Genomic DNA, 16,212 nt, shown 5'->3' with positions numbered 1-16,212 from the left:
TTTGTATAGATGTGTGAATAAATGAATTTTATTAATAATCTGCCTCTTTTGTCACTTTCCATAAAATACATTTTGTTTTGAGTTAATGGCAATAAACAACATTTATATAAAATATATCCCATTTTCATTAATAATAATTTTTGTAATATGTGTTTAAAAATTAGTTGTTGTTCTTCTTTTAGTTGGGTTAGATCATTTCGCTTACAAATACAACGAAGTGAGATTAAAATCTTTTAAAGTATAATGTGAAAAAAAAAAAAAAAATTCAGAACGTGCAGTTGCTACATTACAGCGAACATTGTAAGTTGTTGTTTACAACACAAAAAATGGATGAATGATCCTAAATCTGGGTAAAATTTTAGCAGCAATTTCTCTAAATTCGTTTAATACGAATTTTTATTGTTATAATTTTTCGTTAGAAATAAATCTAAATATTTGATTAAATGACACACATTCAATAAATACATTTTACAATAATGTAAAGTTGATTTTAATTAGTTGTACATTGGACATTTACCGTTGTTCCTCTCATTCGCCTAACACTAGAATAATAAAAGTTTGAGATAGATAATTCATAGTTTTTGATTCATTTTGTGGACAACACATAAGCTACATAGATCGTAATACGAACAGCTAATATAAGCAACTCGTAATATTCGTTCATCTAATTCATAAATCGTTCTTCGTCCCATTTTATACGGTTCAGTTAAAAAAGAAAAGAAAACATTTTGGTCTCTGTGACATTCAGTGTGCGTTTCATTTACTTCATTGGACTTTCGCTCAATCGATGTTTGGCCGAGGCGGATCGGGGTTTACCACATGATCCGCGTCGCAAAGAACTCATACTCCCTCGAAAACCCTCGTGACCGTCAAGTGATTCCGTTGAAAAGGCTGCAAAAGAAGAAAAATATTGTTGAAAAAAAGTCAATTTCAATTTTGTGTTCAGCGATTTTATGTTGTTCTTTGTTTAAAAAAACCGTTTAATTGAAAGCAAGGTTGAGAGAAAAAAATGTTCAATAGTTCTCGTCTTAGTCGCATATTACGTTGTAAAATCTGAAAAAATCCAATTTGGTTGGAGATTCCAAACAAAAAACGCACTTCCTCATATTCACTCAAGTACAAGGAAATCAATTTAATATCAATAATCATGGAATAAGGAAACGAATTCATCACGTCATCGTTTTGTCAAGATTTAGCCCACAAAACACATCTCCTACGTAGATGCCATATTACGTATATGTTCATTGTAATAACGTAATTTGCGTCTAATTTCAATGGTGATAATTGAACTTGCACTATAAAATTACACTGATTCTGCTTATCACTGAGGTCATGTGTCAAGGCTGGAATAATGTATATATACGAGGAGAGGCACGGAAACACATACAGTCATTGTTCAATCATTTAACGGAATAGAACGTTATCATTTTGTCAATAAGAATTCAAAGGCATTCAAGATGATGCAAAATATTGCAATAAATTTACTTGTGTTCGCATCACTTGTACAAGGTGACGTTGGTTTGAATTGTTATGAAGCCGAGCATTGTGATCATTTTGATAAAAAACATGGGAACATTTGTTGCCCCAGCATCGATAATGACAATGGTGTGATAGTGTGTGATAAAGAGAATTTCGAAGGCAATTGCAAATTTTATTCGATGTATGGAAAACGATGTTTAAACTTGGATGAAAATGATACAGCCAATTCGGTCAACACTCTGAATAGATGTTTTCGAATATTTGAACATATCAATTGTCAAGGCAGATCACGCCCGTTACTTCCCGGCAGCCCATCTCACAACAGTATGAATGTACTTTACATGAATGACATAATCACTTCCGTCGGACTATGCAACGATCACGATTCTATCGTTGATTTTATTCGCCTTAAACGATTCACAGACTAACCACATCTTCGAATGAATTAGTATTAAAAAATGATAATAAGTTCAATTAGTGATGTGGTGAATTCATATAAATGTTTCATCGACTAATATATGTAATGAAAAACAAAATTATGATTCTAATAAAGTGAAGCCAAAGAATAATATTGCTTTCTTGTTTAACTTCATTCATACTATCTTGTTTCATTTCATTCGTTGTTAGTTTCTGCACAACAATTATGTCTTTTAGACAAAAACTGATCGAACTTAGGTCGAAAATTAGCGGGTACCTTTATCAGTTGGTGAATTCAGTGTTAAACTGCTCAAACTGCAGCTCAAATTGTGTGTTCTTGGTACAACGTGTGCTCCAGTCGAATCCTCTATAGGTAAACAAGTCTCGACCATTGCTTCCAGGCAATTGACAAACAGTTCCGATGACTCGCCCATCAAATTGTACTGTAAAAAAAGAATAAACAGATATTTTGATTAAATTAGAGTTAAAATTGCCGAAGGAAAATCAAAATTCATAGTCAATCGAGAAAAAAGTATTTACGCTTGTCTTTGTGAATGGACCAGCGAATCGCCACAGGCCACCAAATCCGCAACTCTGTAGGAAGTGCAATTGTTGTTGTGATGGATCTTCTGTGGCTAGCATATTTTGGATAATGCTCTGGATCGCTTTCAAAATAGCCTGGTCATTCGATATGGATAGCACATTGTTGATCTTTTGATCAAGCAGCGAATGACTATTGGAATCAGAAAGTTATAGGAAAATCAATAAATCAATACTACTTTTCTACAATTCAAGTTGAATTATTCAACTCAATTATTCAAATACAAATTCTCACGCAACAAATTTACATTGTCAAACGTAAGTCACTTACATGACTGGAAATACGCGCGGAAATACAACGGAACCTTCGGCCAAGTACTGATACAAAACTCTGGTTTCATTCTCATTGGATGTGTATTTGACAAGAGTGGCGAGTACAGTCAACACCAATGCTTGAGTTGATAGATCTGGAATAACCTCTGGATCCAACAAAACATTCGATTCGTTTGACACTGAAGATCGTGAACCTCGTTCCTACATTGTCCATGGAATATATCAGAAAAAGTTTGAAAATTGTTTCCATATAAAAGATGTCACAGTTTTCAATAAATTAAACAGATAAAATTTTGACAGTTAGAGTTAGTCTTACATGCTATTTCATTGATATGTACGAAAAAAGTCATTTTAATTATCATTCCTAAATTGAATTTGAAAAATACAATGAAAACCATGCAATCATTCAGAATTGAATACGAATCAAACGAAAAACATATAGATTGTTGTTTTACTAATTTGAAGAAGAAAAAAAAAACAATCACAAAAATCACTTAAAAATATTACAGTTTTAGAAAAACGGTTAAGACGAACAAACATAAAGAAAAATAGTAGCTTAGAATCTACGATTTGAACAGATTTCTTTCGAGGAAAATGTGCAGATAAAAATCCCTAAATCAAAAGGTGTCGATAGAAAAGGGTGATCACACAGAAAATATTTACTTTTTCCGAATTGGGTCACGAACAACGACAACAACAACAATGATGACAAAAATTTAGCAGTATGTGCCAATTCAGGCGAACACGAACCAATGAGCAGATGTAACAGAAAATTAGGGGCGACGAATAGACAAAATGAAAACGAAAATGATGGGAGAAAATCATAGGATCGACAGAAAAGAGAGCAGATTTTTTGTAGTTTAGATGAGTGACAGAGAGAGAGAAGAACAGACATAGATTTAAAAAAAACCAATCTGTATAAGCGGTCCCATGAAAATGGCAAAATGATGTCATGGTGGTTGTTTTATTCAAAATGACAGAGAAAATAATAATAAATTTACAGACAAAAGAAATAAACACTCGAAAATGCCATTTGTTTATTCAGAGATAAACCATATGCATAAATGTGTTGTATTGTGTTATGTTTGTGAGTGGTGAAAAGCTTCCGAAGACCAATATTGATTTGATCATGAAGCCGTTCAACATGTCACTTTTGTGTTTTGGGTATGTGTGTATGTGTGGGTGTATCGAATTGAGTTTTTGTGTTTTGCGTCTTGGCAAACATCTTACTTTGGCTGTTGTAATTTTTTGCAGACAATCGACATAATTACAATCATCACCGTGCTGATGATTCGGTTCGTTTGAATTGTTTGGATTATTTGTTGGTTGTTCGGTGGAGACGGTGCTAGCCAACCGGTTAGCGGCTTGAAGTTCGTGTGCTGGTTCGGAGGCAGATCTACGATTTTGAAAATCGTGCCGCTGATAAATGGGATTCGCGTATGGTTGCACGGTGTGTCCCATTGTGTGATTTGCATGGGATGCACCATGCGCCGTCACATTTGCACCATGCGCCGTCACATGACCTAACTGATTATGATGACCGTGAGAGTGTAACGTTAAATCTAAACTTCGCCATGATTTCCCTTTGATTGTCGTATCCTAATGCGTGATGTATGCATTGTATAGAGACACATTTAATTGTATTTACAACATACGAAATGAGGAAAAGAGTAAAAGGACAAAATAAAAAAAAACACTTGGTAAAATTTGATAATGGTTCAAGTCGAACAGTTTCTCGTCTGATATGGACAACAAAAGAGCAATCGTCTGTTTGAATGACCAATTTTTTCGGGAAATTTTTGCGATTGTTATCTATATTGTCAGCATGTATGTAGCTCAATCAAACCAAATAATTTTTAAAAACAAAATTCAATATACTTATGGACAGACGCACTTCTAAGTCATACTGATATTCGATCCATGAATCAGCACAAAAATAAACTTCATTCGGATAATAATCATTTTGTGAAAATTCATGTTGCTAGCGATTGATGTCGCTCTAATTTTAAAAAGAAACATAGACGTAAAAAAAAGTTCCAAAACTTTACTGCTAAGGCTAATTATCACTATGTCAGGTCTAAATTTTTCAAATTAAAAAAAAATGTCGAAAACAATCAATATATTATTCGAAATGTTTCCTGTGAAAACCGTGCCATATTTTTTCTACTTAGAATTTCATCATCCAAAGTATGAATCATCCATCAAATTTCACAAGAGAAATGAAGTCAAGTGTGGTCGCATACTTTTTTTGATTAAATGATGAGATAACGGCGACTACGAAAAAATATGTTCGTTCATTTTTCCATTTGATTAAAATTCAATGTTTGTTTAAGCGTTCGTTCGGAAAATATGATTTAATCGTTCGTTACTTATAAGTTATAACAATGGTTTTGCCTCTAGAGTCGCATCGTGATATATGTAAAGTACATTCTTACAAAAGATTATACCTTTAACGCACCCTAATGACAGATGTTATCTGTTTCAATTCGTTTATTGCATTAAAATAACATAAACTTATAACTTTGAGTAAATCTATGCGTAACGAATCAACAAATTTCACAGGAATAAAACTGCAAAAACTGAATTCGACATAGAAAAAACAGCGATCTAGTTATATTCAATTCCATAGATGTTAATTTCACTCGCAAAGTTTCGATTTGCGGATTATTTTCAATAAATTTGTTAAAATCGACAGATGGTGGGACATTAGCATTCACTTCTACTAGATGTGGATATGTGCGGTTAAAAATGCTTATATCAACGTCAGTCAAATTCAAACGATGCATTTTCGGAAACAATTCATGGATCTCCAACCAATTTTTACCCAACTGTCATACACCTTGAATTGCAACGTCTTCAACCTTTCCAAATGATTTTTTCATGCAATCGGTCGCATCTTCATTTCTTTTATATTTCACATGGATTTCAATCAACGTCTCGGCACAGGGATCATTAACCAATTTGTTGATTTCTCTGAGTCTACGCTCCGGAATGGAATCGTATAGTTTTACTATTGATAGTTTTTTAATCGATCTCCGAAAGGCCATCAAGAATTTCTCGGCTATATCAATACCAATGTATAATTCATTATGCCATTTTTGTATTTTATCGGCATCTTTGTCAAAATCGATTTTGACTAGAAAATATCCATATTTCAGTGTATATACTTTACACTTGATAAGGCAACATACAACAGCTCGGAAAGTTCCAACTTTTTAATCTTATCCAATCGTCTATCCACACTCGGTGTGTTGTCTTTCAAGCAAATGCAATAATTCACAATCAAACAGAACAAAATGACGAAAATTACTATCTTCATTTTAATTATAATTCGGCTTAGCAGAGGTTGGTTGCAGATAAATTTATTTATATAAATTTCAAATATCAAATAAATTTATCCGATATTTTTCATGCGTTGTGTTGTTCTGACGCATTTGCAGTACATAAACGAGACATCGGCCGTTGTATTGGCAGCCAGCTATTCATCGCAGGAATGAGATTTTTGATTTATTCATTTACCGATATTTGTAAACAAGTCTGCCACTGTGTCATATAGTCCATAAAAAATGTGCAGAGACGAAAATTTTCGCCATTTATTTTTACATTGCCAATACATTAGTTATGGAGATTTTTGTTTTGTTTATTTTTTGTCGTTTGTAAACAAATCTGCATGTCTTTTTGCATTTTCTCTACACATTTCTTAGGGACATATACTACGTACAGTGGCAATGCAAAAAGATTTGTTTATAAACGACAAAAAATAAACAAAACAAAAATCTCTATAACTAATGTATCGGCAATGTAAAACTAAATGGCGCACATTTTCATCTCTGCACATTTCTTATGGACTAAATATACTATTTAGTGACACAGTGGCAGAATTGTTGAGAAATAACGGTAAATGAACAAAACGAAAATCTCATTCCAGCGATCAATAGCTGGCAAATGCCTTAGAACAACACAACGCATGAAAAATATCGGATAAATTTATTTGATATTTGAAATTTATATAAATAAATTTATGTGCAACCAACCTCTGCGGCTTAGTCAAGATCGGCATCCAAACATGAACTAATTGATTTTGCACAGAGACGGTCTTGTTTTAATCTCAATGTCGGCATATCGTGTAGTAAAGTTTCACCTTATGATAATTTACATGTGCAGACATGTGATAAAGCATATGGCAACGTAGTAATTATTCAGTCATTTTCACCGTAAGTTCGAAATTGATTAAGGTAATCAAAGATATTGTTGAGATTTAAATTCAGAGTGAGAGTTGATAGAGAAAAGTTTCGAGTGTGCTGTTCAATAATCATTGAATTGATCATATAATCGGTTTATTCACGTAAAGATTGAAAATTCAGGAAAAAAACATAAGAAACTCGTTGTTAAGTTTAAGTTCAAGTTCAGAAAAACAAGATTCAGCATAAAATTTGTAGTTCGTTGATAAAATAAGCAACTACTGATAGTGCAATCATAGAGAATGCAAACGCTGAAGACGTGCTCAATGATATTGTCGACGCTCCATTTCCCGAAGCAGTTTCAGTGCTATTTCCCAAAACAGTTTCAGTGATCTTTTCCGTGGTTGATGATGCTTCAGTGGAACTCTCTTGAATATCGTTAACCGAATCGATAATTTCAGAAGATGGTGTCGATCTAGTTATATTCAAAACGGAATAATCCGCGTTCATAGAAGCTACGATCCACTGTTTATGCAGTCTTTCACTCAATGTTTTGAAAAACGATATATTCCCAACCGGGCTTGGTGTCAAAATCACTTTTTCCAATCGTCCATTACTTTCGAGAAATTTCGTAATATTTTCAATATCAACCGACACAGAGCACCGAATATCTGCCGTAGTTAAATTATTGAGCTTTGTTGACAGTTTGGAAAGTGTCGCATCGTTGAAATATCCCAATGATACAACGAGTATTTGTAAATCCTTGTTATTTCCCATGAATTCAACCCATTCATCTTCGATGCGACCATATGTCAACAATTGAAGTCGATGCAGCTGCTTGAAAAATAGTTTATCTGGTTTAAAGTGTGATTTTCGATCTTCTATTGAAACATCTTTGACGTGTTCAAAGTAAATTGGATTCGATGATGATAAATTCTTTGGAATATTGAAAGCAAGTGTTGTCAACCGAGGCAGCTTCTCATTAACCATATGAAGGAATTCTATAGTTGTAGAAGCGAGTGTCAATGTTTCGATTTGTGGATTTTGTTTCACCAACATAGTAAACTCATCAGAGGTGGGTACATCAGCGTTCAATTCTCTTAAATGTTGATATTGATAGTTAAAAATATCGATATTTACACCACTTAAATTCAAACAACGAATTTCGGGAAACAACTTAGGAAATTTGAGTGAATTTCGGCTCCACTTTTGTACGCCATAAATGCCAACACTTCTGACTTTTTTGAATGGAATTCTGGTCTCTCCAAATGCATCTTGTATTCTGAGTGCACATTTAAATTCAATCAAGGTTTCAGAACAACAGTCACTAACAAGTTTTCCGAATTTGTTAAGCTCACCGTCCGGAGCAACAACTAATGAAATTGATAATTTTTTGATTGACTGGCCAAAAGTCATCAGAAATTGCTCGGCTATGCTACTTCCAACGACCAACTTGTTGTTCCATTTTAATATTCTCCGATTATTATCCATAGTAAAGTGTAAGTCGACCGGTAAATCACCATATTTTTCCTTATACAATGATTGATTACCATGATCACTCGCTAAACTAAGGTTTAACAATTCTGTAAAGTTCAGCTCTTCTGGCATCACAAACCGAATATCCTCTACCAAAGAGATACAATGACGTACAACAAAGCAACAGGATATAATGAAAATTTCAAACTTCATTTTTTTTTTACACAAATTGGATTCAAAAGACCAACTAATTATTCTTGCTGATTAACCGTAGTCGGCAACACATATTACGAACAATGGTTGTGTTACTTGCTTTATACACAAGCAACGGTAAGATCACGAACAATGTTATTTCACTTGAAATCTGACCTGTTCAAATGCGAGATAATGAGCATAGCAACTAATTTATTTTCCAATCTTCTGTCATTTTCCACGGTAAACGCCAATGATTTAAGGTGCACAAAATGAAGATGGTTAGAAAAGATTTCATTGTTTTAGGAACAATGATGCACAATTCCTTTTAATCTTAAATCGCACGAAACAATGGAATAATCACGTCGTAACATTTTCTGACGACAAACAAATAAATACGGTCAGAGATATTGCAATAACTTATCCGAAATTTTGGTTTCAAAATGGAAAACAATCATTTTCTTGGTAAGAACTTTTGAAAGTATTGAATATTTATTTTTTCCCTTGTTAAACTGAAAGATTATAATAAAATTGAAATATATTCGGCATGAATATTTGTACTACAAGACGATTGCATTAACAATGATTGCCAATAGTGTAACTTTTGGGATTATGCTCGAAAAAACATTCGACGCTCCATTTCCAGAATTATTGTCAGAACTCGTTGTATTCTGAACAATAGTTTCCGTTGAAATTTGAATGGGTTCTGTGGAACTTGGAATAGTTTCTGTTGAGTTGGAAATGTCAGTAGGTTCAGTTTCGCTATCAACAGAAGATGAATTTAATTTGATAATGCTTATTTTGTTCATGTTCATATTGTTCTCAGCCGTAACTTTCCATTCGTTTTTGAGTTGTTCTGTTAGAGAATTGAAAAATGATACATCGCTTTCGGGAAAATTCAAAATAGCTTTCTTCATCGATGGATTGCTCTGAAGAAATCTCTTTACAGTTTTCGCTTTAACGCTTTTATCACAGAGGACATCTACTTCAATCAAACTGTTAATTTTCGTTGAGAGTTTGGTTAGAGTTGAGTCACTTAAACCTCCTTTTGTTATGATTAGTGTTGTCAGTCCTTTATTAGCTTCAATAAAATTAAGCCAAACCGTAGATAATTTGAAAATGAGGATCAACTCAAGTTGTTTCAATTCTTTGAATAGTATTTTTGATTCATCCATGATAGACAACATGTGGTCTCTGATTCTAACTTCTTTAACACGATTGAATGTGATAGAACCCTCATAAGACGATAAATCTCTTGGTAAAGTGAAACCAAGACTATGTAAATCGGGTAGCTTATCATTCACAGTTTGAAGTAGTTTCATTGATGACGATACCAAACCCAATTTTTTAATATGCGAGTTCTTCTCAAGGAATTTCATTAAATCCTCATTGGGTTCTGCGTTGGTGTTGAATTCGACTAAATTCGAATAATGGTGATCCAAAATATGACCACCGGGATAATCAGTCAAGCTCAAAGTGCGCATTTGAGGGAATAATTCATTGAAGCTCAGAGCGTTTTCACTCAAATTTTTCCAAGACCCATCGAACGAGACACGTTCTACTTTTCTAAACGGTTTTTGCATGTCATCGAATCCGCCTTCTTTATAACTTCTTACTTGGAACTCCACCAGCGTCTCTGAACAGTAGGTGTTGACCCATTTTCCGATTTCTTTGTGCTTTCCAAAGGGAGCTAAGTAATATCTAATTAACAAACTTTTAATTGATTGTCCAAAAGCCATCAAAAATTGTTCAGCTAAGTCAGGATCAACACCTAATCGTCGTCCATACTTTACTTTTATTTTATCATTTTCGTGTTGCCTATCATAATATATATCGACCGGTAAATGACCATATTTTGATTTGTATATTGCATTCGCTTCACGGTGATTATCACTGTTCGTCAGGCTGGCCTTTAAAAGGTCGAAAAGACTTAATTTGCCCAGATTTCTCAATTGGTCATTCACGTTCGACGAAGTATTATTTTCCATGGATGTTGACAATTGTATGATAAAACAGCACGAAAGTAAGAAAATTCCACGCTTCATTTTTCTCAAGTTTTTCACTATGATTTGATATGGAACTATCGAGATTGAAGAAAAAAAATGAACTGATTGATTTTACAACAAAGACTCACAAATTTTCATTCAATGGCGAATGACGTTATGAGAAATCCTATCTTATCAGGATCGCCTACATTCTTAACACCTTGTCAATGCATGAAATATTTATCATTTTTTATTATTTTTCTACTTTGTCGCACTCAAGATCTTCTGAGACAGATAGTTTCCAGTGAGAAGATCTTCTCACGTTATGTAACCCACAAAAACCTTCTCATGACATTGTACATCATATCTTCCCACAAGAATATTTGTCAAAATGTGGTATTTCCATTGTTTTACTTCAATCTTCCGCATTCAAAATGTGTTTTGTACGCAAACGTTTTGTGTGGAAACTGTTTGTTTTTTTACCTTTCTGCACCTTTTTGACGTACATATGCCTCGTCGTGCTCGAGAACCACTTGGCGGCGTATTGGCAACAAAAAATAGTTAAACCAAACTTCAAGTGGCACTTTTGAGGAAAAGGTTGTTTTTTGATAGCTTGAAATCTTAGAAAAGTTGAAATTTCAGGCGAATTGATTCACAAAAGGAAGATGGGTAGAAAAGAATTCATTGAAATTGCACGAAACAATGGAATACTTACGTCATACAATTTTCTGTAGACGAACAAATACCAACAACCAGAGGTAATGATCGTTACACAAAAATATACTTGAAATGTTTACTTCAAAATGAAAAATACTGATTTCATGGTGTATTCTTATAAGAACATTGCATATTTATTTTGAAAACAAAAATTCTTTCGTTGAATTGAACGAAATCGTTATCAAATTTAGGAATCTATCATAACTTACGATTCAATTATACTACAAAATGATTGCAATAACAATGGTTGTCGATAATGTAACTTTCGAAATTATACTCGAAAAAGCATTTGACGCTCCATTTCCAGTTGAACTTGTTTCTGTTGAGTTAGAAATGTGAGCAGGTCTATTTTCAATATCAACACAAGATGAATTTATTTTGACAATGCTCATTTTGTTCATATCATTATTCACAGCCGTGACTGTCCATTCGTTTTTGAGTTGTTCTGTCAAGGACTTGAAGAATGATACAGAGCCTTTGAAGAATTTTATAATAGCATTCTTCATCAATGGATTGCTCTGAAGGAATCTCTTTACAGTTTTCGCTTCAACGCTGTTATCACAGTGGACGCTTACTTCAATCAAACTGGTTATTTTCGTTGAAAGTTCGGTTAGAGTTGAGTCATTTAAAAATCCATTTGTTATGATTAATGATTTCAGTCCTTGGTTAGCTCCAATAAAATCAAGCCAAACTTCAGGTAATTTACCACCGACAACCAACTCAAGTTGTTTCAATTGCTTGAATAAAATTTTTGATTCTTGCATCATAAACCCAAAACGGTTTCCGATTGTAACTTCTTTGATGTGTTCAAATGTGATCGAACCCTCATAAGACGATAAATCACTTGGTAAATTGAAATCAAGAGTGTATAAATCGGGTAGCTTATCATTCACAATTTGAAGTATTTTCATTGATGTTAACGCTAATCGCAATATTTTAATATGAGAGTTCTTCTCGAGGAATTTCATTAAATCATCATTGGGTTCTACGTCGGTGTTGAATTCGACTAAATTCGGATAATGGTGGTCAAAAATACGACCGCCGGAATAATCAGTCAAGTTCAAAACACGCATCTCAGGGAATAGTTCATTAAAGCTCAAAATGCTCGTACTCTTTTTCCAATACCCGTCGAAGACGACGCGTTCCACTTTTCTAAACGGTTTCTGCATGTCATCGAATCCACCTTCTCTGAACTTTTTAACCTGGAACTCTACCAGCGTCTCCGAACAGTAGGTATTAACCCATTTTCCGATTTCCTTGTGCTTTTCAAGGGGAACGAAGAAATATCCAATCGACAAGCCTTCAATCGATTGTCCAAAAGCCATCAAAAACTGTTCAGCTATGTCAGGGCCAACGTCAACTCGTCCATAATTGTCTTTTATTTCACTATTTTTTTGAGGAATTCCATAATTTATATAGACCGGTAAATGACCATATTTTGATTTGTATATTGCATTTGCTTCACGGTGATTATCACTGTTCGTCAGGCTGGCCTCCAATAGGTCGACGATGCTTAATTTGCCCAGATTTCCCAATTGGCTATCCACGTCCGACGAAGAATTATTTTCCATGGAAGTGGACAAATGTATAATAAAATAGCACGAAAGTATTAAAATTCCAAACTTCATTTTTGTACAAGTTGTCGATACGATTTGATATGGAACTAACGACACTGCGAAACAAAAGTGGACTGATTGATTTTAAATTGGAAACACCCACTTTATCATTCAATGATAAATGGAATTACGGAACATCCTATCTTGTCAAGATTGTCCAGTGGTATTTATTTTTATTCTAAATATGTAAATTGGCGTAAGGCCTTTAGTTTTTTTCCCCAATATTCTGTTATTGACCCCAAAAATGAATCTAATAAGAATCCAGGTATTGCCAGATTTCGAATAATTAGAACAGTTGAAATTTGAGACGGATTGGTGCACAAAACGAAGATGGGTAGAAAAGATTTCATTGTTTTTCTGAATAATGATTTTTGCACAATCCTTTTTAATCATAAATCACACGAAACAATGGCACAGTTACGTCATAACATTTTCTGACGACAAACAAATACGAACGTTCAGAGATAATGATCATTTAACAAAAACATACTTGAAATGTTTACTTCAAAATGAAAAACACTAATTTTCATGATGTAACTTTTAAGAATATTGCAGATTTATTTTGAAAACAAACAATTTTTGTTGAATTGAACGAAATTGTTATCAAATTTTGGAATATATCATAATATTACAGAATAATTGCGATGACAATGGTTGCCAATAATGTAACTTTCGAAATTATACTCGAAAAAGCATTTGACGCTCCATTTAAACTTGTTTCTGTTGAATTAGAAATGTCAGCAGGTTCATTTTCGCTTTCAACAGAAGATGAATCTAATTTGGTCATGCTTATTTTATTCATATCATTATTTACAGCAATGACTGTCCATGCGTTTTTCAGTTGTTTTGTCAAGGAATTGAAGAATGATACAGAGCCTTTGGAGAAATTCAAAATAGCTTTCTTCATCGATGGATTATTCTCAAGAAACTTCTGTACAGTTTTTGATTCAACGCTGTTATCACAGCGAACGTCTGCTTCAGTCAAACTGTCAATTTTCGTTGAGAGTTCGGTTAGAGTTGAGTCATTTAAATTTCCTCTTGTTATAATTAGTGTTTTCAGTCCTTTATTAGCTTCAATAAAATCAAGCCAAACCTCAACTACTCTTCCAATGAGAACCAACTCAAGTTGTTTCAATTGTTTGAATAGAATTTTCGATTTTTGCATGTTAGAAAAAAAGCGATCTCTGATTGTAACTTCTTTAATATGTTCAAATGTGATTGAACCCTCATAAGATGACAAATCACTTGGTAAAGTGAAATCAAGAGTGTATAAATCGGGTAGCTTATCATTCACAGTTTGAAGTAGTTTCATTGATGACGATGCCAAACGTAATTTTTTAACATGCGAATTCTTCTCGAGGAATTTGATTAAATCATCAGTGGATTCTGCGTCGGTGTTGAATTCGACTAAATTCGAATAATGGTGATCCAAAATATGACCACCGGAATAATTGGTCAAGTTCAAAACGCGCATCTCAGGGAATAGTTCATTGAAGCCCAAAGCGTTTTCACTCAAATTTTTCCAAGACCCATCGAACGAGACACGTTCTACTTTTCTAAACGGTTTTTGCATGTCATCGAATCCGCCTTCTTTATAACTTCTTACTTGGAACTCCACCAGCGTCTCCGAACAGTAGGTGTTAACCCATTTTCCGATTTCCTTGTGCTTTTCAAGGGGAACGAAGAAATATCCAATCGACAAATTTTTGATCGATTGTCCAAATGCCTTCAAAAATTGTTCAGCTATGTCAGGACCAACGTCTAAACGTCCATATTTGTCTTTTATTTTACTATTTTCATGTTGCGTATCATAAATAATAGTGACGCGCAAGTGACCATATTTTGATTTGTATATTGCATTTGCTTCACGGTGATTATCACTGTTCGTCAGGCTGGCCTTTAAAAGGTCGATGATGCTTAATTTGCCCAGATTTCCCACGTCCAACGAAGAATTATTTTCCATGGAAGTGGACAAATGTATAATGAAACAGCACGAAAGTAGGGAAATTCCAAGCTTCATTTTTGTACAAGTTTTTCATACGATTTAATATGGAACTAACGAGACCGAAAAACAAAAGTGGACTGATTGATTTTACAACAGAATAGTACTTAATTTTATCATTCAATGGCAATGAAATTTGGGGAAATGCTATCTTATCACGGTCAGCTGCACCAACACGTTGTTAATGCATGAATTATTTATTTTTCTCACTGTTTTGTGAAAGAAATAGTATTACGATCATCGCAAGAAATTTTGTTCATATGGCGCCTTTCTTCTAAATCTTCTCTTGTTTACACAACTCTTAGGAGTTAGAATTTGGAGAGGATGTGTTTGATTATAATATCTTGGATGAATTAAAAGTTGAATTATAATTGATTTGGGAAAAAAACTTTTTTTTGTCAACACGATTGGCAATCACTACGGTTATATATTTTGTTTTCTTATGTTCCATCCCGATGAGCTTATCATTCTTATCACTCTTATCGCAGTGTTGATAGTTTGATGGTTTGAATGTTACTTACAATTGGCGATATTAAAACACACGCGGAAAAGTCCATTCAAGCCTAGCGGATGTGAACATTGACTGAATTCAAACCATTTTATAACCAAACGGAGACGCGTTACGCGATTAATCTGTATCTTAAAAGTGAAGCATAAATTATGTTCGCATGGGGGTGAATCTTGAAATAGTTTTTGACTAGAGAAATTATTTTCCACTTTAATTGAAGCGAAAATGTACGGTACACCTTCAAGTCGATAGAAATGATGAAACAATGCAATTTCAATGCGAATTTCAATCGATGAAGCGCACAGAATTCTGCATAAGACTCGAAAAAGTTTTGACTTATTTTTCAATTTTTGGCTGTGTTGGACTGTCGACATGGGAAGTTTGTATGAAAACCTTGGAGTGTGGCTTGGAGTTACATTCGTTTATACGGTAAAATTTACACGTGACCAAAACTCGGATTTCTAAGCGGAATTCGACAAAAATCATGTGTTGAATTCAAACAACGAATTTCAGGAAACAGATCAAGAAAATGCTTGTACAGTGCAGTAACTTGTTCAAAAAATTGGATTCAAAATGGAAAACAATCATTTTCTTGGTAAGAACTTTTGAATGTATTGAATATTTATTATTTCCCTTGTTAAACTGAAAGATTATAATAAAATTGAAATATGTTCGGGATGAATATTTATACTACAAGACGATTGCATTAACAATGATTGCCAATAATGTAACTTTTAGGATTATGTTTGAAAAAACATTCGACGCT

General features: G+C 33.8%; 1 protein-coding gene across 2 annotated transcripts in view; it reads right to left on the bottom strand.

The window, feature by feature from the left end:
- LOC129577866 (neurofibromin) overlaps nt 1–16,212 on the bottom strand; it is a 33,986-nt gene continuing 17,774 nt past the window's right edge. The window contains exons 23-27 of one of the 2 annotated variants that reach the window (XM_055465637.1): nt 4,000–4,368; nt 2,768–2,970; nt 2,437–2,629; nt 2,174–2,339; nt 1–891 (exon numbers count right to left, since the gene is read on the bottom strand). In XM_055465637.1, coding sequence (XP_055321612.1) covers nt 761–891; nt 2,174–2,339; nt 2,437–2,629; nt 2,768–2,970; nt 4,000–4,368 — 1,062 coding nt within the window. In that variant the 3' untranslated portion in view covers nt 1–760. The remainder of the gene's footprint in view (nt 892–2,173; nt 2,340–2,436; nt 2,630–2,767; nt 2,971–3,999; nt 4,369–16,212) is intronic. The other variant, XM_055465646.1, reaches the window with a different exon arrangement.

Source organism: Sitodiplosis mosellana, unplaced genomic scaffold (assembly GCF_009176505.1).
Source record: "Sitodiplosis mosellana isolate CC-2019 unplaced genomic scaffold, AAFC_SMos_1.0 Smas_scaffold_1, whole genome shotgun sequence".
In the NCBI taxonomy this organism is placed as follows: Eukaryota; Metazoa; Arthropoda; class Insecta; order Diptera; family Cecidomyiidae; genus Sitodiplosis; species Sitodiplosis mosellana.
Note: the sequence above shows the minus strand (reverse complement) of the source record. Positions and strands in the feature narration are given on the sequence as shown.